The sequence below is a fragment of the Plecotus auritus genome (assembly GCF_963455305.1).
Source record: "Plecotus auritus genome assembly, chromosome: 10".
Lineage (NCBI taxonomy): Eukaryota > Metazoa > Chordata > Mammalia > Chiroptera > Vespertilionidae > Plecotus > Plecotus auritus.
In genome coordinates this window covers 28,973,774-28,984,122 of record NC_137785.1, presented here as the reverse complement: position 1 = coordinate 28,984,122, position 10,349 = coordinate 28,973,774, and the positions used below count along the sequence as shown (strand labels likewise).

At 42.2% G+C, this 10,349-nt stretch overlaps 1 protein-coding gene across 1 annotated transcript; it reads right to left on the bottom strand.

Annotated features, from left to right (window-relative positions):
* Window positions 1-287: 287 nt before the first annotated feature.
* CEBPG (CCAAT enhancer binding protein gamma) lies at window positions 288-9,360 on the bottom strand. The gene is made up of 2 exons (XM_080646011.1): window positions 9,228-9,360; window positions 288-2,208 (listed from the first exon to the last, which is right to left on the bottom strand). Exon 2 carries the CDS (start codon window positions 2,110-2,112, stop codon window positions 1,663-1,665), a length of 450 nt encoding a protein of 149 aa, XP_080502137.1. The 5' UTR covers window positions 2,113-2,208; window positions 9,228-9,360; the 3' UTR covers window positions 288-1,662.
* Between the last annotated feature and the right edge of the window lie 989 nt (window positions 9,361-10,349).

Genomic DNA, 10,349 nt, shown 5'->3' with positions numbered 1-10,349 from the left:
TGTCTTCTGCCCAGGAGAAGAGCACAGACAGCACTCTTCCACCAATCCAAGGGGACAACTTTAGTTACATGCTGGTTATATTGTCCCAGGTCCTAGTATGAAACAGCAATGTGGCCAAAAATAACCAAGTTCAAATGAGATACCTGGTAACACTAACTTTTTAATCAGATGGGACTCAGTCTCTTGTCACCAGCCCAGGTACATGTACACACACAAAAACAAACACACACATGCACAGAGAGAGGGAAAAAAAACCGACAAAGCCAAGTTTAGCTAGAATTGTGCTGATTAAAAAAAAAAAACAACAAAACATCGACAAGGACAATAGAAAACTACCAACATTGATATAAACCAGACTAGAGATTCCCGACTTGAGTGATTGCCATTTTTTTGTCTCAATAAAAATGTCAATATCCTGAGTTTTATCAGTATTTTCTTTCTAAAATAATTTATGGGATATAAAAGTATACAAATAACAGAAGCAGTGGTACAAAAAGTGTGGAAGAACAGCTAACTAGAAAAAGAAATATCATAAAAATATAAAAAGATGCATTTAAGTGAAATAAATTAAAGGTTAAACCTTATACTTTCAAGTTTTCTTAGATTATAGTTTTGGGGAGTTGATGATGCATTTTTCTAATAATCACTTGGTTAAGTTCAAATACCAAATAATCCTTCATAAGAAGTTTTTGCCTTTAAAACTCATAGCCCTATGGCAGCTATTTCAACACAGGTGAAGATACCTGCTGAATTGTTATTCCAAATACTAATCAGTAGCTTCTGTGATCAAACTACTAAGACTTTTTCTTTACTAATTTGGCTGTCAAAATGGTATTTTTTAAAAATTCTTCCTTTACTAGCATCTGCAAAAACTAAAATTTTAGTGCATAAGTTTCTCTAAACTACTGAGTTGTTTGGTGTTGTTTTTTTAAAGGACACTAAGAAATGCCAATCCAATAACCCAAAGGTATCCCAAAAGCATAATTCTACTATTCTTTACTTTTATTTCTTAAAAACCTATTTGCTCCCTAAGTGTTATATTTTTAAACCAAATGGCTGCATACTGCCTTTAAAATGCAATGGGGTTTCTTTACTTAACCTGACACTGCTACTCAAAAACCTGTACTTGTTGGGGAAACAGTTCGACCTATGCTAAACCAAGGTTTATGTTATATATAACATCACTCCAAATTACAAAGTGGTTGGTTTCTCTAGCCCTAAGGATTTTTAATACATAATTTAGAATAAAATCACAAATAGATTATTTCAAACAGCATTCAACTTTTCTTAATCCAATTAACCATTTCCACTAAAATCCAAAACCTTCTGCATGACCTGCCAATTCCTCATTCCTTTTGTCAACCTTTAAAAAAAAGCATTTCTTGGGAAGTCAGGATTTATTAAGAACATCCAGGTCTGGGACATTTTTTTTTTTTTTTTTACCATATACCTTAAAAATTTGTTTCTTTATCCCAATATCATTTAAAACCAGAAATTTGAATTACATGGCTAACAATTTTAGCTAATTAACGCTTCAGTGCTGATCCTAGAAAACAACCTTCAATGGCTCTTTGGAATGTTCAGCCATTGATATGAGTGGTGTAGGTCGTCAACACCTTTCATGTTCAAGCCACAAGTTGGGAAGTTGGGAAGGGGTGCAGTCTACTGTCCTGCATTATCAGAACTTGTCATATTTTCAGTGCTACTAGGTTGCACGTTGTCTGCAAGGTTGTGCGCATGCTCAAGAAACAAATCTTTCAGTACACTTAATTCCTTAGTCAGCAATTTAATTTTTGCTTCCAACCGTTCATTCTCTTCTTTGAGCTGATTCACTCTCTGCAGGGTATCCTGTGCTTTCTGCTTGCTTTTCAACCGGCTCTTTTTCACAGCCATGTTGTTCCTCTCTCTGCGTTGACGATACTCATCACTGTTTCGATCCATGGGTGAACTCTTTTTACTTTGCTTGCTTGGAGGCACAGCCTTACCTCCTCCCCCAGGGCCAGCGGGCACCAGCTGAGGAACCTGCTGTAAGCCGCTGGCATGAGCCGGAGTATGAATAACACTTATTCCGTTCACTCCTGGAGTACTGTTCTGCTGCGATATCTTGCTCATTTGGGCACTCTCTCTTGCCAACACAGAACAGGCAGAAATGAGGGCAGGACAATCAAAGGTTTCCACTCTACACAGCCAAAAAATCTTCACATGTACCTAGTTAAAGAATAAATTGCATTAAAATATTTGAAATGACAAGATCAAATGAGAATAAACTTGCATGTACCTAACAACAGGCCAACATTAATTATGCGGGGGAAAGTCTACAGCGACTGCCAACTGTTCCGATGTTTCAAAAGTCTAACCATTTATTGAGAAAGGTAAGTTACTACAGAAACACCATAAGGCCAAATGCAGCCTACCTGAATCCCTGAGGGCACTGCCCATCTGTGACTATTTTCAAAAATGGGAGGAAAAACACAAGAACACCACTAATTAGGCAGCACATATGAACTAATAGTACTTGGCAATCTGCCAGAGAGAAATTTGAGATTTTGATTTGAACAGGGAATAGCTGAGTTCAATTATAATAGAAGAGACACCTGCAATGAAGGGGGGAAGGGGGGAACATTTCAATTGTTGGTTGAAGTCAAAATAGAATGCTGCAACAGAATGCCCCCACTCCAGTATTCATCAAGAATACTGTCCTAGGATCGATGCATGTTCCTTATTCCAATATGCAGAGAATGTCATCAAGGACTTGACTTTTCTCCCAGAGGATGTTTTATGGGATATTTTGAAAAGGTGGGGGTTTTTGGCTTTTTTTTTTTTTTTTTATTTCAAGTATTAGTACTTTACAGAGCTCTCTTAAGTTAGTTTCTTGAATCATAAATTAAGAAGCTTTGAGACACCCAATATTCTTCCCCATTCCACCATGCTTCTAATAGTGGTTTGTTTGTTTTCTTCTTGACATAATTAAAAAATACATCTAAACACAGTCAAACTAAAACCACCAGGAAAAAAACAAAAGCCCTAAAGTGCAAGTCCTGGGGAGACCGAGCAGCTGCAGTGCCTGCACCCACTTCACACTGCCGGAGGAACCAGAGGACATGCCAGTTCTGAAATAACTGTAGTGCTGCCTGCAGAAATGAAGCCAGTTTCAAAAACTAGTCATATTTGGACTACTATAAATTCAACTAGGTCATTACAATTGTCTCAAGATGTGTCAAAAAGCATACCTATCCTATCATCATAAAGCCACTTCAAGACAAACTCCCTAAGCTGAATGAATCATGTCCACCAAGAAGTCATAGCATTCTTAAAAATTTAGAAAGTAGTATTATGGACCATAAAACTACCTTGTTCTCTTTTCACAAAACTAAAACTGCATAATGGAGAAACCTGGAGTCAGAATTATGAAATGCCTGAAATGAGACTATCTCACAGTTCCTCAGAAAAGCTTAGTCAGTAACATCAGTAGCTTCACCCAAACCTTTAGCCAGGCATTTCTGTATAAACACCGTCTGCATGTTTGCTTTTTTAAATCTTTGCTTTTAAAAAGTCCATTGGGGGGTGAGGACATGTATGGGAGTGGGGGGGGGGGGGCAATGGTAAGATATGTACACATATAATACCTTAATAAAAAAAATAAAAATAAAATAAGTCCATAAACCCTTTTGGTTTTTGACTCGGGGGGGGGGGGGGGGGGGCTATAAGCCTTTCTTCAGTCATCCAGAATCCAGGTTCATCCCACCCAGCCATGTGCCCCATGCTGCCAAAATTCGACCCCAACAAGATCACAATCATATACTCGAATTACACCAGTGAGGAAGTCAGTGCCATGGCTGTCCTGGCCCCCAATATAGACTCCCTGGGTCTGACTCCAAAAAAGGTTGGTGATGGCATCACCAAAGCAACCGGTGATTGGAAGTGTCTGAGGACTACAATGAAACTGACCATTCAGAACACAGAGGCCCAGATTGAGTAGTACCTTCTACATCTACCCTGATCATCAAAGCAAGAGGCAGAAAGAAGCAAATAACATTAAGCACAGTGAAAATACCACTTTTGATGAGACTGTCAACAATGCCCAACAGATGTGGCACCAATTTTAGCTAGAGAACTCTCTGGAACCTTAAAGAGATCCTGGGGACTGCCCAATCTGGGGACTGCAATGTTGATAGCCACCACCCTCACGACATCATAGATGATATCAACAGTGGTGCAATGGAATGCCCAGCTAGTTAAGAACTACAAAGGAAGGCCCTGGTCGGGTAGCTTAGTTGGTTAGTGTCATCCCAATACGCCAAGGTTGGAGGTTTGATGCCCATTCAGGGCACATACAAGAATCAACCGATGAATGCATAAGTAAGTGGAATAAGTCGATATTTTTCTCTCTCTTCCCTCCCCCTCTCTCTCCAAAATCAATAAAATAAAGAATTACAAAGGAAAATATTTCAGTTAAAGATCATTTGATAACTAAAAAAAAAAAAATTTAAGTTCTTATATCATTACTTTCAACTGTTTTTAAAGCCACGCAGGCAGCCTTGAGCTAGTGGGACATCTGTTTCACTCCAGTACTACAGCAAGATAGAAAGCTTCCTTCCAACCATGATGGATATCTATTTCAAGTATATCTTTAATAATGGACACTTCACAATTTCCCCAGATAATTATCTATTTGGTAGAAAGTGAACATAGGTGTTTTACTCAATTTTTAAGAACTAATTTAACACCTGGGATCATCTCAACAATCATAATCATGTTCATCTTATCTTTTTTATTTTGTATTTACCACTTACATTTTTATGAGTCTTTAAAGCTAATCTCTACAGTCAACTCAGCAAAAACAATGGGATATGTAGAATGGTAAAATGCTTTCTAACTGACAATACATCACCAACTGCAACCACTAAAAACTCTTATTAAAGGCTCCAACCTCAGTGATGTTCCTGCCCATTTTCTTTAAATACATATTTTTATTGATTTCAGAGAGGAAGGGAAAGGGAGAGAAATAGAAACATCAATGAGAGAGAATCATTGATTGGCTGCTTACTGCATGCCTCCCACTGGGAACTGAGCCCACAACCTGGTCATGTGCCCTTGGCTGGGATCGAACCCAGGACCCTTCAGTCTGCAGACCGACGCTCTATCCACTGAGCCAAACGGGCAAGGGCTGTGCCCATTTTTGTACCCAAAGATAGAGAAGTGCTCTTTTACCTTAGTCTGACTCATCTTGCCAAGCAAAGTACTATGCTGAACATAGTAGGCGAGGTTTTGAAAATGAACCATTTGGCTTGAAAAACAAAGAGTAAATCATCAAACTGTTAAAACTGTGAGAAGGGGAAATTTGGAGATAATAAAAAAGAACTAAAAAAATGTGTTGTTGTTGTTTTTTTAAGTCCTTCAACTAAAGCAAGCCAAGAAAGTAGCTCTTAAAGTGAAGAGATATGCATTAAGGAAAATGAACCAAGTGAAAGGAGCCAAATGGTCTTAAAGACAACTCCAAAAAGATTATCGATTTTGTTTTTATACTGAGCAAGTAACTGCCTCTAAAAATTACACATTTTACAGTTTACACTGTCATTTGTGCTTTTGTTCCTTCCACAAACATTTGAGCACCTACAATTGGCAAAAAATACATTTATTTCAAATGTGGATATTCAACCCTAGATGAAAGTCTGGTTCCTATGTGGACAAATACTATTCCAGAGTTCAGTCTACAGGAAGCAGAGTGGCGCCTTGTTTCCTCGCATGTGAATCATTCAAGCAGGAAGCAGCAGAAAAAAGTGAAGAGCAGTAATACTCAAAGTGTGGTCCTTGGACCAGCAACATCATCATTTGGGAACTTGTTAGAATTACAAATTCTCAGGCTTTCCCAGATCTAGGAATCAGGAGCTCCAGGAACAGGACTGAGCAATCTTGTTTTAATAGGATCTCCAGTGATTCTGATGACACTGAAGATTGAAAGCCACTACTGCAGATAATGGATCTTTAAAAAAAAACAACACACTGGTGTGGCTCAGTGGTTGAGCATCAACCTATAAACCAGAAGATCATGGTTTGATTCCAAGTCAGGCCACATGCCTGGGTTGCAGGCTTAATCCCCAGTAAGGGGTGTGCAGGAGGCAGACAATCAATGATTCTCTCCCATCATTGATGTTTCTATGTCTCTCTCCATCTCCCTTCCTCTCTAAAATCAATAAAAATATATATTTTTTTAAAAACCAACACTGAGTGGTAACATTTTTTAAATTCAAGTAATGTTCATTCAAATCAGTAACACGCTGAAAACTCATAATGTTAGAATGAGTAAAACAAAAATCAAATTCTTTCATTTGGGAAAATAAACATGTCAAGAATTTTCCTAACCCTCATGTCATCCCTCCTCCCCACTACCACCACCACATATTCCTCCCTGGTCCCCCAATTAAATTATTCACTCACATTTCCTCAGTGAAGGTCTACACTCCAAACTATTTACAGATGTTTCAACCTTGCTCCAAATCTGTTCAATCATTGATATGTGACAATTCTATCCCCACCCTGGGAAAAAAAATTTACACCCACCATCCCTCTCCATCCCAATGCCACAGAATTACCTTAGGCTGACATCATGTCTCAGGGCACTAGTCTCCTCTGCTTTAGCAATGTTCCCTCTCCAACCACTGTCTCCAGAGCAATCTAACACTCAATTCTGAGTGTGTCACACCCTCTTGTTGAAAATTCTTCTGTGGCTCCCACAAATGGAATCAAATCCAAGGTATTAACCCTCCTTCTAGCCCCTGCTCCCTTATACTTCACACCTCAACAATACTGAACCACCATCAGTCCTCTAAATGGTCCTTGCTTTCTCTTTTCTTTGTGCTTCGGTCCAATTTGTTTCCTGGTTTCTTCATCAATACCAACTCTACAGTGTGTCTCCCTGTAGACCAGTGGTCGGCAAACTCATTAGTCAACAGAGCGGCAAATCGAGGCTCCTGAGCCGCAGTTTGCCGACCACTGCTATAGACTAACCTAGAGACCCAAAGGCAGGACTCTGTCTTCATCTCCTCAGGCCCAGCATCTAAAGCAGGGCTAGGCACATGGTGGTGGTGCTCAAGAAATACTTGTTGAATATAGGCTCAAAAGGCGAAGAGAAAACATTTTTTAAATAAACATATAAAAATAAGACACTTTAGCATTAAAATCTCTTCAAATAACCACAATTAAATCTAGAGTATTACTAAGATATCATTGTCTTACTACCTAAAGTTCTGGGTCTTTCTAAAAGTGTTGGGTTAATATCTTGGACCTGATCCTGGTTTGTGGGAAAATAAAGTTCCATTTGCTACCTCAAGCCCCTATATATACAGTGAACATCATTCTTATCTGGTCTTTGCTTCATTTCAGTTAAGAACCTTTATTAATTTCTACCTAGTCCCATTGTTTTCCAATTAATCTAAAATTCTTAGGCATGTGTTGTCAAGGTGTGACAACTTTTACTACAAGTGAAGTCAAGGTGATCGAAGTCAACAGACACCCAAATGAGCAATTATTTCTATTTAGTTGTACTGCTTGTTTCATGACCCAAAACAGGGGTCCATGAAGGAGGGTACATCCCTTCAGGGAGAATATAAATAAGAAAAGAAAATGTATATTCATTTGTCTTTTTTAAATGTCATTAAAGCAACAGTACACATACATTGTTTATAAATACAGAACAGGCTAAAAAAATTTTTTTTTTTTTTACTGATAGGACTGGACAGCCTAAAAGGTAGAAGAACATGCAATAAACCTGGAATTGTGGCTACCTGCATTTGTCATTTATCATGCATGATCAGATGAGGCAATCTTAGACCATAAGTCCAAATTCAGTCCCCATGAGGTCCTATTTATCTTCACCAAGTACTCACCATGTGCTGCTAAAATCCCTAGGGAGGAAACCACCACTCCATGATCTGATAACCTTGCTGATGTGCTCTTGTGAATTTAAAGGATATTCTTAAAAAATGAAGTTTTGTTTCCATGTTTTTTAGGCAGGTATTAAAAATGACTGAGTCAGCCAAGTGTGCCACCAGAAGCAGGAATCAAGAAATTGAAAAATTATTCAGCTCATCAGCATCCTGTAATTACTTAACCTTGTTTGCAGTAAATTCTTCCAGAAACAAGGAATTAACGTTTAAGAATCGCTTATCGTAAATACCACTCAAGTGGCAATAGCTGACCAGATTTTAACTTTTAAATATCAAAAACTTGGATGCAGAATTTCTTGGTAAAGCAAGCCCTTATAGTATTTACTTCAAACACTTTTGTGGGAGTTACATATCCTACCTGACTTAAGGGACCACCTCTTCAATAAGGATTCAACTGAGTGTAGGCTCAGAGACAGAACTACCAATTTTTGTGCAGCCCCTAATTGTTAAAACCTTTCTGAAACTGACACGTTTTAAGATGCCAGAGTAAGCGTAAACCTCAGACAAGAGGAAAACTAACACTTAAACCTTCTGAAGAAAAACATACAAGCTTACTTCGATTATCCTTCCCCTCAAACCTGCAATTCCATCCTCTCCACCTTAGACACCTCTGCTAGCTGTTTCCTGCTGTGTTCCCTCCACCATGCTAAAAAGCGCTTCATTTCTTGCCCTTTTCTATTCAACTCGTGGTGGCTGCACATTCATCTTTCCTACGTTCATTAGTAAACAGCGGGGTATTCAAGCTATAGCTCCGTAAGTGACACAATAGTATTTCTGTAAAGTCACTACGTAAAAACCAACTGCTTTCCCAGGCCGCTTCATCACTGAACAGAACTCACGACGACCCCACACGGAGCAGTTCTGGAGGAGCAGGAAATATCCTGTGGCACAAAATAGGATACGGTCCACCTCCTGCTTTCCTGGGAACACCCTTTATCCCCAGGGGCCAATACGAGCCGGACTTGTCACAACCGCACATTTCACAGAGAGCTGGGTTCTGGAGGGGGCGCATCTCGTCTTCCATCCCGTCCCCGGCCCGCGGCAGGGGGAGCGCGGGGGTCCGCGGGTGGCGCCGGGGCGCTGGGCGGCAGCCAGAGATGAGCTCAGAGGTCCGCCGGGTGTTGCCGGCAGGTTGCATCAGACGCCGCGCGGAGCCGCCGCCCGCGACGCCGGCTGCGCGGGGCCTGCCCGCTCTGGGTCTCCTCGGGCTGGGCCCGCGCCCACGCGAACGGCGGGCTCCACCGCGGCCTCCTCCAGTCCGCCCGCCCGCGGCCTCCTTACCTGCGCCTCCAGCCCGCCCGCCCCCAGGCGGCCTCCACTCCGAGCGGCCCCGCACGGCGCGGCCCGACCCGACCCAGGCCTCGCAGCGAGGAGGAGCGACGGTTACGAAACCTGCAGCCTCCGCCCGTTCCGCAACCACCCGCTTCCCTTCCTCGCCTGGGCCGCGCGCGCTACCGCCGCAACACGACCAATGGGATCGTCGACCTGCAGGCGACGCGCCCTCCCCTCGCAATGGGCAGCACCACCAGCCAATCACGGGCGGCCTGACTGCAGGAGGCGGGCACGTGGCGGAGGCGTTGGCCAAGGTGGGGCGGGGCTGGCGGGCGTGGTGGGAGCAGATAGTCGCTGCGGCCGCCGCCCGCCCTAACCTCGGCAGTTCGCGCGGGGCGGCGGCCTGGAGCTGTGGGTCCCCCGCCGTGAGAAAGGTTCTGTGGAAGTTGGAGAACCGTAGCTTTGTGAAGGCAGCATTATCTTTGGAAAACACAGTGTTCTGAGGTGATTGATGGAATCACCGAGTTCTGTTTTGGTTTCACTGCGTCCTCCGACAGTCCCCCCTCGGCGCCCCTCGCGGGGACAGTCCCAGAACCGCCCAACAGACTCCCCTCCGGGGACGTGGGGCGCCTGGCGGACGCCAGACCGCCGATGGCCCGCGCCCCTTGGCTGGAGCCTGGAGAGAAGTCCTGGACCTCAAGGCAGTGAAGGCAACTTCGGACTTGTTGAAAAATAAATGAAGCTAAGTTGTACCAACGTAAGATTAGTGTTGATGTCACATTGGTGAACACTGCAGACTGGTTCGTTGTTGGGAGAAACGAATTGACTTTTCACGATGATTTCGGTGTGGTATCTTAAGGTGAACAGATTGAGAGACGAGATCTCAAAAAATGAATGGCAATCCAGCTTTATCGAAGTCAATTCATTGGAGGATCTGAAAGCGTCTTAAAACCAGGAAGCGCGCCCGTGGAGAACAGAGCCCTCACAGATAGGTTTGATTGCTTCCTCTTTAGCAATTCTCATCGGCCAAAAAATAGTCTTTGAAAGAGGAAATATTTCTTCATCGCCCAGGCCATAGGGACCAACCAGTTCTCCGCATAAGACTGTTTCGAGGAATCAGGAAAGAGATGA

What these genes read in the sequence shown, in the direction of transcription:
- CEBPG (XM_080646011.1), bottom strand. Translation starts at nt 2,112, where the DNA reads ATGAGCAAGATATCGCAGCAGAACAGTACTCCAGGAGTGAACGGAATA.